Source organism: Megalobrama amblycephala, linkage group LG2 (genome assembly GCF_018812025.1).
Source record: "Megalobrama amblycephala isolate DHTTF-2021 linkage group LG2, ASM1881202v1, whole genome shotgun sequence".
Classification (NCBI taxonomy): Eukaryota; Metazoa; Chordata; class Actinopteri; order Cypriniformes; family Xenocyprididae; genus Megalobrama; species Megalobrama amblycephala.
Window position 1 is genome coordinate 9,289,027 of NC_063045.1, and position 19,867 is coordinate 9,308,893.

General features: G+C 37.5%; 1 protein-coding gene across 1 annotated transcript; it reads left to right on the plus strand.

Annotated features, from left to right (window-relative positions):
• Positions 1–595: 595 nt before the first annotated feature.
• On the plus strand, positions 596–19,169 carry LOC125263477. Its single transcript, XM_048182473.1, has 6 exons — positions 596–1,175; positions 2,126–2,452; positions 6,582–6,893; positions 15,516–15,863; positions 15,963–16,087; positions 17,572–19,169. The coding sequence occupies exons 1-6, from the start codon at positions 1,133–1,135 to the stop codon at positions 17,587–17,589; spliced, it is 1,173 nt and encodes a 390-aa protein (XP_048038430.1). The 5' UTR covers positions 596–1,132; the 3' UTR covers positions 17,590–19,169.
• Positions 19,170–19,867: the final 698 nt, after the last annotated feature.

Here is a 19,867-nt window from a genome sequence, read left to right on the forward strand (position 1 = left end):
AGATATGATAAATATTCCAAAACCCGCACACATATGAAGTAAAAACATTAATAAACAGAGTAAAATTACATTTGTTTTTTTCTAAAAAGACCCCAAAGACCATATAAAGGTTAAAGAAGCTTGCAGTCAGAAATGGCAAAGAAATTTGAATGAATGTAAAACATGAAAACATTTTTAAGACAAAGTAAAATGACACAAAATTTAAGTAGAAGAAGATCAGGTCATTTTAACAAGACTAAGGATGGGCCATACAAAACTTAATTCTACACTTCATATAGTAGGAAAACATGGTAAAGGATTATGGGAATTATGCCAAGTAAAGGAAACAGTTGATCACGTGTTGTTATTCTGTATGAACAGGAAAGGAATGAGCTACAGAACAAAGGATGCAAAGAATTTACAATCAACAACATATTAAACACAAATCAAGGATCTGGTAAAATTGTAAAGACAGTTTTAAAATTCATTAAGCATAGTGGATTAAGATTAGAATATAGATGACATCTTTCAGCCTACACCTGCTTAAATCACTCCAGCACAGGAGGTGGCGGTATGCACCAAAAAGCTGGTATGCGACCCGCCAATAAATCCACAGAAGAAGAAAGTCTAGTTCCAACATTGTTGCTCTAACCTGCAATATGCACTTTAAAACAGAATAAATAAAATAGTTTACTAAGGTGCATTATGAGAATAACGCAGCTGTCAGCTATGGTTAGGGAATTGAGCTACTTTTCATTCCTTTTGGGCGGGTTTTGAGTAAGCTTTGGGCTGGAAATTTTTCTGGGACCTGGCAACATGCCTGGCAACCCCAATGTGTTGGACTGCGCATGCGTGTCTGAGATTGCACGTCTGACCGTTCTCGGCAACCCTGTCAAATGGTCAAATTCAAGCGGCAGTCTCAAAACCGAGATGTGCCATTTGGGCTTCAGAGTTCAGACTTGTTTTGCGAGTCTTCGGCAAGACCGGTCAACTTGAACCTCACCAAATGTTTTCGGCAAAACACGGTTAAAACTCCAGCTAAGTGCTCGAATGAGAATGTGTTGTTTCTGAAATAAGCTGTTATTCAAGTTTAACCAAGTTATTTGGCGTCGAAACGAACGTTCACTTTCTCTTGGGTGTGGCTTCACCTGAAATGAAGGTCTTTATTGGGATTTTGTGTGCATTCGTCGTGTTTGGTAAGACATTTAACGTTATTTGTTACACTCTCTTCCATAAACGATAAAAACAAGTGGTGCTGTGACGCACTTCACACGATAGAAATGCATTACTTGAAGCCGTTGCAGTTGACATTATACAGACAGAGTCGGATTTATGCATATGATCTGCATGTGGGTATGTTAACCCCGGCTCTTGTATGATATGTCCAGGTTGCAGACAATTGAAACGAGAATGAGTTAAAATGGCGTACGCTTTTATTAGAGAATCTAGGTCACTGTTTTAGATGAACATATGATTGATCAGAACGACGAATAGGCCTAACGTTACATAATTTAAAACAGCAAACAGACTGTTTTAAACTATGTCTTCGTCGTTCTGTTTTACTCATTGAAATACAGTGAGACAGTTTTTGAGGGGGGTTGGGGTTACTTGGGTAAAGTTGGTTTTATATTCGCACATTCGGACATCCGTATTCAATAGCCTTGTTAATCACACTACATTGGACATTCAGTGGACATTCACAAGTAAATATGTCATTAAAACAATACTTGCCTATTTTGATCGACTGTGAAAAATGTTGTAAGTTGACAATCGTTGGTTGTCAATATCATGTCGCTGCTTAAAATTCACAAACATTAATTTATTGCACATTTATTGGAAAGTCTGAATTTATCAGAAGTCCGAATGTGCGAATATAAAACCAACTTTACCCAAGTGTCTAAGCGATGTTCAAGATCTTCTGTGAAAGACACATGTATGTTTGATGAGTGAATGTGTAAATCAGTGATGTTCTGCTGGCTGTTTGTTTGCATGTGTTATATAGCTACATTATTAATCTAGACATATTGCTCACAGTCTTGATATTTTGTAGAAAAAAAAATCTCAGCACTTTCCTGTTGTTTTTTTTCTGCCAGTCTTACAGATGTGATTTATAATTGTTTTTTTTTTTTTTGTTTTTTTTCTCCAGGTGCATCTGGTGTTGATGCAGATGAAGAGTCAGTGTCTGTGATGGAGGGAGATTCAGTCACTCTAAACACTGGTGTTAATGTAACCCAAAAAGACAGAATTAGGTGGTATGATAATGACACTCTCATTGCTCAAATCAATGGAGATCTCAGTAAGATCTGTACAGATGTTCAGTGTGATGAAGGTAATGAGAGATTCAGAGACAGACTGAAGCTGGATCATCAGACTGGATCTCTGACCATCACAAACACCAGAAACACTGACTCTGGAGAATATAAACTACAGTTCAGCAGCAGAAGTGTTAAAAGCTTCAGTGTGGATGTCACTGGTGAGTGTGCATGGTAGTCTTTTTTGAAAAAGTGAGATTTTACTATTTTAAAATATAACTAGATAAATGTATCCAAAACTCTAGGTATTGGAAAATGGCAATAAATAAATGTTCAGCACTTGAATTATTTCCAACTTCAATACAATACCTTGAAAAATACCTATATTCGATACCAAATTCAATATCACGGGAAAAACTGCCATATATTACTGCCATACAGATATTTTACTATCTCGTAATTTTTGATAAATTGGGTAATTTTGTTGTAATCCATGGGTTTCAAAGACGTCACTTCCGCTATGCCCGCCGCCATATTTGTGTCTGGTCACAGCTGCGCGCTCTGTTTAAGTCTATGGTGACTGCAGCTACAACTACCAGAGGAAGGCCAACAAAACACTCTCAGAAGGTTCACAACAAATTTACAATATGTCTGGGATATGTGGTGCTGTTAGCCGTTTTAACAGACGTCAGAACAACAAATTTATTTGATTCCAAAGGAGTTAGATCGGCGGAATTATTGGCTTCATTCAGAAGGGACCACACCACTGGCAGCCAAACAGCAACGCACAACATTAATAACTGCTGGGACTGCAATTTACATAACTTTATAACGAGAACACTATTGTAATAAAATGTTGTGAATTCTCTGTTGTTGTTTCAGCGTGTTGTTGTGGGAAGAGGGCGTCTACTGGAGTTAAACATTGATTACATAACTTGTTCAAACTTGTGCATTCGCGTCATTTTGTGCAGATAAAACTTGTAATATTAATTTTATGAAGTATAAATATATGATTATTCTCATAAAGGATGTTTCGTTGAGGTAACAGAGCTGATGATCATATAGCTTCAGCGCGAGCGCTCAAAAAGTAAGGCAATACATTAATATGATTGGGACTGTCTTCTTATAAATTATATTATAATCGTATGTACTTGTAACGTAACGTTGTGAATTATTTGGGCTTATTTGCTGTGTTTCGGAGTTCCATATGACGTTACTTCAAGTTCATATGCGTGATTTTGTGCAAATACTAGTTGTAGTATTATTTTCATTTTGTATCTGAATTATTTTATATAGGATGTGTTCCGTTGAGTTAATTAACTTTCAGTTTATGAGTTTTTATTCTCTTCAACTTCAGCGTGCGCAGCTCAAACAGCAACGATTAAGTCATTAAAATGTTTACAGTAATATTAAAACTTTCATATTTTTTTTTAAAAAAATGAATGCATTATTTTTAATAACTCTTATATTGTTCTCGTATTATATTCAGCAACACATGGTTTGATTAATAAGGATCACGAACAATAACAGATTTTTTTTCTCAAATCATCTCATTTTGATAACAGTATTATTTGAGCTGCACGCGCTGAATGAACACCCGTAAAATGAAGCACTTTGCTAGAAGGTTAATTAACTCAAAGGAACACATCCTATATAGGGTAATTCATATATATTTATACAAGATAGACATAAAATTACAACTTATATTTGCACAAAATCATGCACGCATGTACTTGAACTAAGTAGCCTAATGCAGTCAGCTCGTGTCGTGAATTTGTTCATCCTGTAATAACACGCCGAAACACAGCAACTAGAATTCACAATATTTTAATACAATATTGTATACAATTATAATGTTATGTAAATTACAGTCCCAGCAGTTATTAATGTTGTGCGTTGGTGTTTGGCTGCCAGTGGTGTGGTCCCTTTTGAATGAAGCCAACAACAACTCCTTTGGGATCAAATAAATTTGTAGTTCTGACGACTGCTGAAACGGCTAACAGCACCACATATCCCAGACATATTGTAAATTTGTTGTGAACCTTCTAAGAGTGTTTTGTTGGCCTTCCTATGGTAGTTGTAGCTGCTGTCACCATAGACTTAAACAGAGCGCGCAGCTGTGACCGGACACAAATATGGCGGCGATAAAATACAGTGACGTCACATGAAACCCATGGATAGCTTACACAGCACATGGAGGGTGGCTTTATTTGAATCTTTGAACTAAATTTACAAAAAAAAGACAAGTAAACTAATAAAATAAGAACAAATAAATTGTAATAAATAGACAAATGAAATAAACATCTAAATGCTAAAAAGTGTTTTAGGTGGGTACAGTGGGTAAGAAATAGGCCTGCTACAGAAATTAGTCAAATGTAAATTAACACTGGATAGACTTCATCAAAAAATTAAATACAACTTAATGCTTACAATTGAAGCTACAAAAGTTGTTCAATCAAAAGCAGCGAGTCATTTTCTCTTTGATCAACATTACAGACAGCAGCAGGTTTATTTGGCTTGCCAAGTAAATATTCGCCAAGATGTGTATTTTGACATAATTATGTATTTATTTGGGGCCGAAAACTATTTTAACAAACAATTATTGGCCGATACCGATATTTGTCACTTCCATTAAAACAGATAGTATTTTGATCATGTTTTAAATCAGCAAAGTTCAAAAACACCTGCATTAAATTATTATTATTGCTGCATCATCAAATAATCTCTAATGAACATCGATTAGATGCATTTAATATTCAGCAGGCCTACATAAATACAACTGAACAAAGATTAAATAAACAATGCTTTTTAGGTAGGTTTAATAGTTTTCAGGTACAGAAATAAAGTAAACGAATGTAAAATAGCACTGCATATTCTTCACTGTATAAATTAAATGCATATTATTAATCCTTTATTGTAACAGACTTTATTATGATTAATCTAATTGGTTTTTGTATACATTTTAATATTTTTTGTAAGTTTGAACTAAGAAAGAATGCAATGACAAAAGAAATATAGACATTTTTGTTTGTAGTTTATTTAGAATATAGTTAATTATATAAATGAGAGTCAAAGACACATTTTGAGTACACAGGCTGGTGTGTGTCAGTTCACTGTCGGAGAGAAGAGAGAGTGTGAATGCGCAGCTAGTATCAGTGTATCGATACTGCAGAAAAGGAGGGCTCCAGACTGCGACTAAATGGTCGCATTTTGCTACTGTTTTTCCTGCCGGTGCAATCAAAAAATTTTAGCGATTGTGCTGGCGCAACCACCATAACGTTGCCAACATCAAATGGCAAATGTAATGAAAGAGGAAAGAAACTGCGTTACTCATTTGTGTTTCACAGACCGTTTATCAGTTTTTGACCAATGTCAGTGCAGCACGAGGTGCAAGCTACTGACGAGCCAATCTTGATCATGAGACACTGTTACTAACCGGAGCTGGGAGATCCAGTAAAGAAAGCATTTGAATTCTCAACAGAATTAATATCATCACTGTGAGATCTAGTGAGAAGCATTCGAATTCAGCACAGAGTTATCCATTATAAACCGTAGATATCAGATCAAACAGCACTGATGTGGAAACCTGGAGAAACATCATGCCATGAATGAACAAGTTATAGAGGGCTTTCAGTCAACAAATTAACAACATTCGCCATGGATTTAATGCACTAACACTAATTGTAACCATGGAATTTAGGCAGGAATAGTACAATGCTTTCAAGTACTTTACACATCTTTTTGTAACAGCCTTCATAGATTACCCCCATTTATAAAACTAAAAGTTTCAACATGTAGGAAAAATCACACTTATTTAAAAATAAAAAAGACATTAAATTGCTATTGTAACCAGTAGGTGGCTGTTTGCACTGCCTAATATATATTTTCAATCATTTTGCTTTTTAATTATTATTTAGACATTGTGAATGATAATGCTGTCCTCAAATGTTAATATGGAGCTTTGCAAACTAAAATTGCATATTGTAATTTCTGTAAGTTAAGTCTATTTATTACCAAGTCATTTGTCAGTAATGCATTCAAAATGGGGGAAAATGTGAATAACGGCGCTACGGGTTGATTTGAGGTGTACCCCAAAGTTTTCTGCTTGTGCTCCTAAATTTTTCAGTAAGGGGCTACAGTGCTCCTAAGTAAATAAGTTAATCTGGAGCCCTGATATGTATTGAAAATATCAATGTTTTTGACACTACTACTTCAGTGGTCTAATATTTATCAGGGGTCTAAGAGTCAATCTTTATGATCAGTAGAAAAAACATTTTAACAGCACTTTTCTGTTATAGATTTTTGTTTTACTGTCCCAGATTCAATTTATTATTTGTTCATTTTTTTCAGGCGTTTCTGATGTTGATACAGATGTGTTTGTGATGGAGGGAGATTCAGTCACTCTACACACTGATGCTAAAACAAATCAACAAGACAGAGTTAGGTGGTATTTCAATGAAACTCGCATCGCTCAAATCATTGGAGATCAGAGTAAGATCTGTACAGATGAACAGTGTGATGAAAGATTCAGAAACCGACTGAAGCTGGATCATCAGACTGGATCTCTGACCATCACAAACACTAAAGCCACAGACTCTGGACGTTATAAACTACAGATCAGCAGCAGCATCAGTGAAAAGACCTTCAGTGTTACTGTCCGTGGTGAGTTATTTAATATTTAAGTTATATGGACCATTTGACTGAATTAGTTTAAACTGCAGTCCCACAGTAAAACTGACTAACAAAAACAACAGAGAATTGAGAATGTATTGGATATTTCATAAGAATATTGTATGATCTACTCAAAGCATTTATTTAAATACTATTAGTGTGAAAAAAAACCAGAAAAACATAAAAATGCTCTCTTACCAGACATGTGTACCTAAGATGTGCCACAATGCATATATGCATATACATATACAGTGCTTAACAAATTTATTAGACCACCACCCAATGTAAGGTTGTTGCCAACACTGCCTTAAACTAACAGTATTGGTATTTACCAAAATTATCAAATTTCATCTAAAGCAACTCTTTGAGAACAACTAGAAACTACTTCAATAACAACAGAGACTGTGGAAAAGTACTGTACATAAAAACAATGCCAGCAAGAAGAGAGTGCTCTGTTTTCATCAAAAATATCTTAAAGTCCCTGTTAAGGCATTTTAAAGTATGTGTTCTGAGTTTGTCACACCTCAGGAAAATGTGTTATTAACCACCCAGCCAAATTTGTATGATTAAAAAAATGGGCAAGTAAATGAAATTAGTTATCAAAATCTTGAAAAAATGAGCAGTATTCTCTGCTCTCAGACGCTGGGGGCGTGTCCGCTGTTGCCGCTGAAACCACGCCCACTCGCGAGAGCTGCCGTCTCAACTGACTTGTCTAATGAGTCAAACAATATAAACATATAAACAAAAGAATCACGTTAGAGGGTTGCAAATTTTAGTGGAGTTAATGTGGACTACCTACTAATCATAACTTAAGCATACAAGGCTTGTATTGCCGACTGTTGTCGAGTCGACAAATGACGGTGCCGCGAGACGGGATGATGTAGGCCGGGATGGGAGAGACTCTGTCCGGGTCCATATCATCGGTTGTTGGTGGGACGGGAGGATGAAAGCCGAGGCGGGAGATATTCAGTCACATTCACCAAAAACAGCGGATTATCAGTGAATCTCAGCTGTCTGATGAAAGTCTGTAAAACTATCCAGTGTAGAACGATCACTTTAGATACAAAATTAATCCACCCTTTCTTCATATTATTATGAAGTATTATACATTATACATTATAAATGTATTATACATTTTAGGAAATTTAAATAAGGAGACTGTATTGTATATTATAACAACCATGTAATATGCATTTGTGTGACGAAAGCATCACTAGCTAAATTTGCTAACAATAATGATACTCGAGATTGAGCAAGCGAGTGAACCGCTGTAGAGACGGCGCCACACTCGGTGTGTCATCGACAGTAGTGTTAGGGGCGGGGCCATGCTCGGGGACTCCAGTTTGTCATCAGAACCCTGGTTTAGCTCCGCCCAAAAAATCAGAAATTCTAAACAGAGAATTGGTGAAAAACTGTTTAACGCTGTTTAACGCTCTAACTTCATTCTAATTCAGCACTACACAATTCACAGTAATTTGTCTCAGCAATACATTTGTAACATTTATAATGTGTTTAGAAACAATTCTCAGAATTTACTTTTCGGGGACTTTAATTTGTGTTTCGAAGATGAATGAAGGTCTAGTGGGTTTAGAAACGATATGAGGGCGAGTAATTAATAACAGAAATTTAGTTTTTGGGTGAACTAACCCTTTCACAAACAAGGAACAGGATACAAAAGTAGCGAAGGCACAAAATGTTTCTAGAGACACTGTTGGAAGCATCACAAGTTTAAATGTAAAGGAACAGTGTTTACACACCTTGGAAGCTGTCAAGGGCTGCAACCAGTTTTCTGAGAAGGCAGGTTCAGAAAAACACTTGAGTGACTACAAAAGACCTGCAGCAAAACTTGGTGGCAACTTGCACTGAGGCTTGAGTTTGTAAGGCACATACTAAACGCATGCGGTTTCCATGCCAGAACTCCAAGATGTACACAAACTACTGACCCAAAGGCACAAGAAAAGTTGGCTCCAATCAGGGGCGGTTTCTTCATTAGGGCAATAGGGCGACGCACCACCAAAGTGAGAAAGGGACGGATTTTTCAATCACATTCAACCACAGAGTTACGCTAGCTGTCACTGCTAGGCTGTTTGTTCTGCCTCTGGATATAGTCCAATCAGCGTCGAGTCACGCTCTGTGGAGTACCGCCTCTTTTTGGGCATTTCAGTCTGGCGGAGATTTGCCCCGACTTCTCCCATAGACTTCCATTCAAAGAACTTTTTTTTCGAACTGCAGGCACTGCAATGCAATCTCTATGGGTTCCGGGAGGGCTCGCACTAACGTGCTTTCGTCATCATACGTAACCTTAACTTGTGCAGCGATTGGTGGAAACAAACATACCTCTATTAATAAATTTATTTAAGCTGAAGTGACATTTAATAATTTCCTCAGTGCATAATTTACATTTCACAGACATATTCTGCATCTGTAAAAGTTAGAAAGTCGAGAAAATATTTCCATTTGGCAGTCAGGCGTGGACGAGCCTTCAGCAAGCACAAACTTCCGTGAACGAGCGCCGCCGCACGCCGAACAGACGGAGTTCAATCTGAGTAAAATACATTTTGCTCAAAATATTTGTTGAAAATTTGTTTTTGTTGGCGAACATAATTGTCATATGTAGAATTTCGAACCTACAACTAAGTGTATTTGTACGATAGCAGTAACTGTGTAAAGTGACTGTTAGGGTAATCAAAATAATAATAATTATTAGTCTGTTCTTTTGTTTTTATTTATTTTCATTTTTAGTTTAGTGTATTTAATTTCTGCTTCAAAAAACATTTTGTTTTTAGATTGTAAAGGTACAATTTTAGAATGTAGCCTAGACCTAATGTGATTTGACCCCTTTTTTACATAATTTATAGCATATACTATAACATTTTTTTTTTAATTAAATACAGATATTTTTTTTAGATCTCAGCCCTATGGCATGCTTTAAATACTGAATTTTCCATGTTTTAGATACATTATTATATCACTTGTTAAATGGATATTTAACAATTAGCCTATTCATTCCTGCATTTCTAAAAATTTCTTCTTTTTTTTTGCGCCCCCCCAAATATTTTTTGCACCAGCCGCCACTGGCTCCAATATGATCAAAATCATGTAAATAAGTCACAGATGTGTTGGGATTCTGTTCTGTGGAGCGATTAAACAAAACTGCAGGGATGTGCAGAGAGTTCCTCTGGGGCAGGGGCTCAAATGTAAAAAAAAGGGGCAATGTTATAAAAAAAAAAAAAAAAAAGAGAAATTTTATAACTATTTTATGTTTTGCAAGAAGTCAAAAATAAAAAATACAGAAAAAAGTGTTATTGTGAAATATTATTACAGTTAAAATATTGGTTTCCTATTTTAATATACTTCAAAATATAATTTATTTCTGTTAAGCAAAACTGCATTTTTAGCATCATTACTCCAGTCTTCAGTGTCACTTGATCCTTCAGAAATCGACATGGTTTCTACATGGTGAATGCCACCTAGTGCACTATATAGAGGATAGGGAACATTTCAGACAGTATAAATGTTATCCTTTGATGCGAATTAAGTCCATTTTTACGTTAGTGTCACATGAACCGCTGCAGTGCGAGCAGCACAGTCAGCTCTGGTCCAGAGACACGAGAGCACAGAGCGGATCATATGCGCGTCTCGGCACAGACCACAAAAGGTATCAGACCCATTTAAATTCTGCACAGAATGCTGTATATAAGAGATATATATTTGGAGGAGAGACGGTTAGAGATTAGAGGGAAACTGAGGTTTTACAGAGTCAGAGCTGTAACATAAATGAAACGCTTTTCGCTATTTTAAAAAAGGAGCGGGGCTGTTCGATATATATCGCCCTGTCTTCCTGTTTCAGTTGAAATTACGTCAACACATTTAATAATGCTGCACGTTCCAACACACTTCAGTGGGCCTTTAAATAGTACCACCTCAGTGGAGTGTGTGCTGTACCCATACTAAATGTGACGTGTAAACACTGCAGATCACTGATTGATCAAAAAGAATCATCACTAACAGCATCATTGGATTTGAAACACGGGACACCAAAACCGCTAGATTTAAATAGTCAGGAACAGCACCACAGTATCATTTATTTGCACGACTTGTTTTAAAAGACTTGCTTTAAACAACCATCAGACGCAACTTGAAAAAAGAAATGGCTGGATTGTGGTTTGTGCACAAAGTGAATTGTTGGTAGGCGAGGAGCGGATCCATGGGCTGCACAACAATACGATCAGTCTATAATACACCCACTTTGAAGCAGTACTGAACTGCAGTGGAAAAGCAAACCGAAAGTAAAGGGAGCTGTAATGATCCGAACGGAGCGGAGTCATTCCATGCAGTGGAAAAGTGCCATAATTTTGTGAAGTTTTGAATTGAAAATAAAGCTAAAAACTCACATCTGCTGATATTACAGGGGGGAAAACTTTCAACAAAACATTCAGGAATTTTAGAATGTTCTGATGAAAGGAAAAGGCTAGAACAGGGGTAGCTACTCAACAGGCGGCCCGTCAGCATTAAATTTGTGGCCCGCATCATGCTACATATCATGGGCGAGGCTAGCCCCTTTTTAGGGGTGCTTCATCACCCCTAAAAAGGAGCTCAGCACCCCTAAAACTTGGAGTAAGAAATGTTATTCTAAAATTTTTGTTCGTCTTTTACAAGGTTAAATAATGTCCAAAACATACTCTGTAGTTTGTGGTTTAAAATGTATGTGTTAAGGATGAAAATGAAAACATCCCCCTTAGCAAATGATGCCATCCTCTTCTCTTCTTCTACTTCTCCTCTGTACCTGCACCGCTCAGCACGACCGTCATCCAGCGCGAAACACGCGAAACAACCATGTTGTTGACATGGTTTTAAAGCTATTGTTATCCAATTTGTTGGCCTTAAAACGTCTTAAAATGCACATAATGTACACCAGGGAAATCTAAATTTTCTCGGGGGAGCATGCCCCCGAACACCCCTAGCATTATACATTTTCTGCCCTCGGTAATTAAAACCCGGCTTATTCTATCTAATGAAATCAGAGGTAAACGTGCATTTCTCCAAATGTGCGCACTTTTGGACTAAAAGTTTTGTGTGTATGCACTGTGATCAAAAATAAATGAGACCAAACACGATTGAATTTGTGTCTCGTTATTCAATTAATAACTAGGCTAAAAAAAAAAAAAGAAAAAAAAAAATCTGGATTTTGGAGTTAGTTTATGTTAAAATGATAAAGTTATTTTTCAATAGACATATTTTTTGTTTTTGTGTGAAAAGAGGGTGGGTGGTGGCAGTGGGGCTCATTGGGTGCTCAGCACCCCTAAAGCTCTGACCCTAGAATCGCCCCTGCTACATATAAATGTATTTTTATTATAATTTGCGTCCAAAATTAGCGTGAATATTACTTCGTTTTTTACACGTACACTAGGGTAGGCATAATGTGCGCGTGACGCTGTAATCATCAGCAGAGAACGCGTATAGTGTACGCGCGCAGCACAGTTTTTCTAACCGCAAAGAACAATATAAACTGAAGGCACTTTGCACGCGCGCATTGAATAGTTTTTGCACTAATTTAGTTTGTCCACAAGGTGTCAGCACTGAAACGAGCTGTTGTTTCAGTCTGAAAAGAAACGGATAAGACAGAACAAGAGTAACAACAAACACAATAGCCGACCGTGTTGAAGAGCGCTCGTTTGAGGGGATTAAAATATACCAGCAACTCTAATTTTAAACAAGTACAAAGACATTTAATTGTAACTATTTGAGCGAAAAAGACTAGACAAGCATGAATCTCTCTAGTGCGCATGTGTCGAGCACATGTGTTCGTGAACGCCATCAAAGGCTCGAGACTGTGCGCGCAAGTAAAAAACAAAGTAACCTTATTTTTCCATGATGAAATGCAGTTGACATTCCTCAAACTTTGCAGTGTGTAAGTTGCCGAGCATCATGAAAAACAAATCTTTTATTCTAGAGCCCGACCGATATATCGGCCGGCCGATATTATCGGCCGATATGAGCTAATTGCATTTAAATCGGCATCGGCGTTTATAACGGCCGATGAAACATGAGAAACAGAGTCTCATGCTTCACTCATGTTATGAGTGTTGCATAGTTTGCCCACCAGAGGGAGCTCTGCAACTCCCCAGTTGACAACAGCGCCACGGAGATGTACTCTTTTGACGGTGAGTCTGTCGTTCGTCATGCGTTCCAGGTAGGTTTTTGATGCCATAAGTCACGTCTTCAAATCACGACTCTGTAGCGTTCCAGGAAAGTCACGCCAAACTGCGTAAAAGTGTAAACAAACCAACATGGCGGACCGTACGGGGCTTATGCTCATTAACAATAATATATCGCCAAAGGTGCTTACTCCTTGCTTATTTGAGGGAAACAGAGGAGGAAAACGGCGCATAAGGCAAGAGAAGTGGTTATACCTTTTATTTTACCGTGCACTTGCATAAACACCGCATCCAGGGACTGCCATTGTTGTTTTGCGGCTATGTGACGTCAGAACCCATAACTGGGAGTACATCGATCTAGTACGAGTTCACGGGTGGAAAGTCACGGCATTGACTGCTGTTCCAGTGGACTTTCACGGGTAGAAGGTTGGAAAAACACGGCTTACGGGTTGCCTGGAACGCGGCATTAGTTCATACACTGTATATAAAAACAGTGTGGTAGTTCTAGCTAACGGTCCTATCATTATCACTTCTAAATATTCTGTAACATCACTTACAGCCGCTAATGCATTGCTATATTAGATTAGCCACAAAGCTAATACCATGTTTATCAGTGGAAGAGCGCGAACGTTAATAAGAGGTCAAACTATAACGTTAGCGTTTAACTTATTCTAAATATATCTGCAGTGTTTCCCATTTAACTTATTTTAATTTTATTTTCAATTCATTGACATGGTTTTGTGGAATATTGAATTTGTTTGGTATAGCTCTTTTACTTTATAATTTATTTACAGTACACACACAGACTGTTAAAACCAGCTTCAACTGGAAGTAAGTAAAACTGTTAAATGTTTAAAACCAGACTGTTTTTTTGATCATTAAAAAATATATACTTTTGATGTGCAATTGTTTAGTCATTGAGACTGTAATCTAAGGCTTTTTTTTAACATAATCCCTTCTGGAAAATGGTTTATACAGCCCACGTACATAGAACAGACAGATATTTTGCTATTGAATGTTGTGTAAGTGTAGTTTATAGGAAATAGGTCTAATATCCAGTTTATTTTCAAAATCAAAATATCGGCTTATAAATCGGCTCTTTTCGAGTTAATATCGGCATCGGCATCGGCCCCCAAAAATCCATATCGGTCGGGCTCTATTTTATTCTTAATGTCAATGTGTCATAAACAGAAAGCAAGAAGCGCTCCCATTACAGATCTGCCATCACATCATTGAGTTCACGGAGAATGTCTTATTTATCATGTTTACAACGTTGGTTATAGTTAGATAATTCATGAGATTGTGAATGAACATTAAAAAAAAAAAAGATTTTTGGATTCTGACCAAAATTAAAAGGTAGGTAATAATAATAATACAAATAATAAAACGTTTATTCTCTGAGTATAAATATGGTGCTATAAAAAGTGTTAAAAAGGTGCAATGGAGTATAAAAAGACTATAAAAAAGTGCAATGTTTTCGTCTTACGGACAAACTCTCATCAGCCAGTGAACAACAGCCAGACCTTACATTTCTTGTGAAAACAATGCAGACATTTCAAATGAATAAGGATTTCTTTTCATCAGTTCTTGTTTTTCTTTATGCATTTGTACATTAAAAATACAGCAAGACAAGCTATTAATCATTTTTTTAAATGCCATTTATCATGTTAAGTGACACGTTAAAAAGGACACCATACTATTAAGACTTAGCTAGATAATAAACTGCACTTTTAGTAAATAAACAGTAAAACTACAAATATTGTCTTAAGTAGGCCTAAATAAAAGTCTTACAATCCAAGTTATAATTTGTGGCCCTTCGCGTTTTATTTGGTTAAAATGCGGCCCTCTTGGCCTCTGAACTTGAGTACCCCTGGGCTAGAATGATATTTGTGAATGCATTGCTTGTCTTACCAGTGAAAAAAATATTTGTGGTGCCCCTCTGGACGTGGTGCCCCTGGGCACTTGCCCAATTAACCATATGTTTAATCTGCCTGTGCTCGTACTGCTTTCCCTGTGATTCACCACACATACAGAAGTGAGGCACATCTCCAGTGCACTGTAAAAATCTCATTAACAACTAGTTGTTCAGTTCAGTTCTGTATACAATGCATTGAATTTCTTTAAATGCGGTTGTCACTACCTGTATTTTTCGGGAGTTAATTTGGTTGTAGAATGCGGTTGTCACTCCCGTATTTTACTGAACTCTGTGTGTGTACAGAACGGGATTAAGCACTAAAAGGTGAACTGACAACAAAATTTAGCTGCAGTGTGTACGTGGCCATTAGCCAAAAAAAAAAAAACTATTACTCAAATTGTGAATGGGTCATTTAAAAAAAATTGGTTTGGCATTATAGTCAATGAAACTGACTATACTGCATAATGAAGCCCTGATTTACTTTGTGTCCCCTAATTGTTGGATATATTGAGAAGCTATAATTGTAATCATACGTTTCAGATGTTCCTGCTGCTGAACTGAAGACAGTGAAGGAGGGAGAACCTGTTACTTTAAATCCTGGTGCAATGAAAAACCCAAAAGATTTACTGACATGGTATTTTAATGAGATTAGCATCGCTGAAATCACTGGAGGTCAGAGTAAGATCTGTACAGATGTTCAGTGTGATGAGAGATTCAGAGACAGACTGAAGCTGGACAATCAGACTGGATCTCTGACCATCATGAACACCAGAACCACAGACTCTGGAGAATATAAGCTAGAGATCACCAGCAGTCGCAGCAGCATCCAGCGTCGTCGCCGCAGCGTCCGCATCACCAGTGTGAAGAGCTTCAGGGTTTCTGTAATTGGTGAGTATAATCACACTTTCCCTTGAGGAATTTTAAATTGCAGTTCAGTGTTCCTAAATCCAGTAATAATGTCTGTCTGTCTATCTTTATCTGTTCCAGATTCAGGTTTGCCTCCAGGTGCTGTAGTAGGAATCATTGTTGCTGCTGTTGTTCTGCTGGTTGCAGCTGTAACTGTTGGTGTGATTTACGGTCGCAGCGGGAGCCCTACAGCAGTACCACAGAATGTAAGTATTACATACAGCTGATTGTGCAAAGTGAATATTTAAAAAAAAAAAATAGTCAAAGTTGTAAAAACAACAAAAGATTATTAATGTATTTTACATGGAAAAAATGATGCTGTTTTTTTTTGGGTGGGGGCTGATATATTTAAGGACGAATCACTGTCTGACCATCTGAGTTTTTGATATGAAGTTGATTAGGTTGATTTCTGATTTTTTTTTTTTTTTTTTTTTTTTTTTTTTTTTTTTATATAAAGCAGTGAGTATACTGTTTGTTGCTTTTGGGATATGCTTTTGGGGAGTGTTTTAGAATAATGATGCGTGACGTCATCTTTAACCCTTCAAGAAGTGTAGTCCCACATATGGGATTTTTATTTCTGTGCCCCTGGGTATACGGTCCCACATATGGGATTTCAAACGTTCAGCGACGTCACTTAACTGCCAGATTCAAACTGCGCTTTCGCGCTTTGGCTGTATCACAGCTATTCGGTGTTTTCAGCTACTTTATGTTTCTTTTAAGGTTTCAGACATTTAAATACGCATAAGCACCATAAAAACAATACATTTAGAGTTTATAAAATACACACTGATGTCAGACATCAGTGGAAGCAGCAATAACTATCCTTTCAAATATAATTTTGTTGACATTTATTCACATGGGCCTAAGTAACTATAAAGGTTACTCTATTTTTTTTCACAGTTCACCAGCCAGCTGAAAACGCTAGGCGCTCTGCTTAAAACGCCTATCTGTGAGCGCTTGAGAGCGCTTCTGCAGCGTAGCGTTTTTTTCCGTTGAGACGCTTTGTTGCTATGATACGGAATATCCGCGTCACTGTTACTTATAACTGATTTTGCAGGTAATTTGTTTCAGACTAAAAATGTTGACACAATGTGGAATTACTTGCTATGTATGTTCGGAGACCAGCAATATTAATTTCTCATCCATTTTGTTTCTGTTTGTTGATGTCGCTGTACAGCAAGAATGTGACAGTTGGTCGGAGTTGTATTTGTCCCGCCGCTCCTCCAATCTGATTGGACGGCTGGCTAAAAAGTGACCATGATGAGCGCAGCGTTTTACTCAAAGTTGAACATTCTTCAACTCTCGGCGACCGGTAAAAAACGCCGAGCTCTCAGCACTTGAGCGTGAAAAAGTCGCTCAGCGCCTCGTTACGCTCCTGCCGTTTAAAAAACGCGCCGTTCCCATTGAAAACAATTGAAAAAGTATGCTAGCAGCTGGAAAAAATGCTTTGGTGGACACACGGCCTTATTGTGGCTGCGTTCAGCACTCGTGACACGCATGACGCGTCGCCATGGAAACAATAAGGGCAAACGTTCTAAAATAACGGTCGCCTTAAACTCACTCTGGGGGGTCAGTTAGAATATTTTATAAAGGGTTAAACAGACACAACACAAAGTCTGGTATTTTATGCATTTATGAAACATCAATCCTCTTCATTTCTTTTACCTTCTGTGAATCTGTTTTCTTACAGGAGGATGATGGTTTGTAGAAGACTCGTCCCCTAAGCAGACTGACACTGTAGATGGACACTGATAATGGTGCATCTCCTAAACGAACTGGCATTAACCTTGTTCAAACCATCAGCAACAGGCATTGAAAAGTGACTTGATTATATTTGGTTTCAAATTTATGAAGAGCCACCAACTGCTGGCGACACAAGTAATGGTGACATTTGGCAACAAGATGTAGGCGTGTCCAGCGACTCAGCTCCCAAAACTCACTGCTCACTTGAAAAAAGTTCTCAACTCTGCTACTAGATACATTAGTGCCTTAGTGTTTGTTTTCACTCCAGCCTAATGTACCACTGGAAATTGAGCCACAGCTCCTGCACCAGGCAGTGGTCTTCAAACGGGATGTGAGTCTGAATGGATACGTGGAGCCTGATATCCAGAGACTTGCTTATTATAGAGAGCCTAAATGCCAAAGAAGGCCTTTATATTATACATTTCATGCACTGATTCCATTTGAATACAATCTTTCCCTCCAGAATGTTTTAGTGGAAGGAAGAATTTATTGTGAACAACATGGAATGACATACAGTTAATGTAATGTACATACATGAATGTTACTAGGCAACCATGGAAACACCTATTAGCGACCCAACCATCAACCCCTGAGACACTGAAGGTGCATTTCATTCGACCGTAAGTGGACTGTGAAGTGGACTTCACAGGGTATTTTGCCATCTTAAGTGAGATTCCAATCCGAAGGGAGCGAATATGTTCAGTTCGAAGGGCATAGTGAATAAGGGAACATCGATACATCACTTCACAGGAAGTAGAGAGGTAAAATCACCCAACTGTCATTGCGCACTGCGTCACCAGTCAGAACTACGATGAAGCAGAGCTGTTGAAAGAGTACAGCACTGAAAGAGGAATTATGTACCTGCCGCTTTGATGGATCTTCTTGGTACGGATGACCACAAGTGCTGGGTCCTATCACTTTCGTGTTTGTCTGCTGAGCTCGTTTGATCCTTTGTCTCTGACGCCGTCTGAGGAGCGTTGCCTGAACTACGTGCTGGCCTTTTACCTCAGGTCTTCTGTTCATTGAATAAAGAGGAATTAATTGCTGCACTGTCGTATCGCCTCACCAATGTCGACTGCCGAACGTGTTGGGTCTTAAAACCGCCAAGTCCCGCCTCAACTCAATTCAGGTATTCAATACCAATAACGCACTTTAAAACTTCCAAAAGCTTCACCAACATCATCCCCAATACAAAACACACACACTAATTTCCTTTATCTTAAAAGCTTTACTTATTTTTGTTTTCTTTTTGGGGTAAATGTTTCATTCTGAACTGTTGTTGTGTGGGGTTTTTTTATATTTATATTTTGATTACTGTAACTTTGTTGGTTGTTTGATTATTGAAATTATTGAAGTGTTTTGCTAATCTTTTTTTGTTTTTCATTTTGATTTTGAAGAACGAACTCTTACCCCCATGGGTTAATGATTATATGACGTTCCACATCAAATGACTTTTTTGTATGTTTATTTGCAGCGATCCTCTGTGACAGTATTTTTTCCTTTTTCCCATTCTCATATTTCACATTACAATTTGATGAGATTGAATCTTTTGCGTTGTGAATTCCATTACATTACTTACACAGAAATAAACTCATCTACGCCTTGCATGGCCTGTTCGTTAGTAAAATCTTAGCTATATACCTGCAATAGAAGAAAGAGTGCTTTACACAGCAAGACTCACACAGACACACTTAATCTTAGCAGTTTGTTTAAATTAATTGAAAACTGAATGTTGACATGAATATCTCCTCAAGAATTTTTTCTAAGAACTGTCATAGTTGCACACTGCAAAACAAGCTTATGAAGAGCAGCAGTCAAACAACATGAAACTGCTGAATTAAGGTCATACATCATACTATTTTAGTGATGGCAACTTGACATTACAAAAAAACATTCCTGTTGAAAAAAGGTTTTGATGCTGGTGTTTCTACACCTAATTTAAAGCGTCAAGAAACCCCAAAACACTTTTTTTGAGATGTAAACAGATTTGTATAGGCTGCGCATCATTGAAAACACTAAAGGTACTAATTAATGTTATTCATAAGTGAAAAAGTTATTTTTGCATTTTTCAGAGCGATTTCTGTCTTCCGGTTTGAAAAGCTGAGTCCGGAGCAACGTCACAAAATCTGCCGTAATCGTGTACTTTCGGCCCAAGTATGGGCATGGTCGAACATGCTGACGTAGACCGTTTCAAGCGATTCTCGACATATATTCATGACATAAAGCTCATTCAATCCAATCAC

Bases quoted from the DNA above. Each gene is read 5' to 3' on its own strand.
- LOC125263477 (XM_048182473.1), top strand. From the start codon at position 1,133: ATGAAGGTCTTTATTGGGATTTTGTGTGCATTCGTCGTGTTTG. The intron at 2,453-6,581 runs GTGAGTGTGCAT...CATTTTTTTCAG, and splicing joins CTTCAGTGTGGATGTCACTG to GCGTTTCTGATGTTGATACA. The intron at 6,894-15,515 runs GTGAGTTATTTA...CATACGTTTCAG, and splicing joins CTTCAGTGTTACTGTCCGTG to ATGTTCCTGCTGCTGAACTG.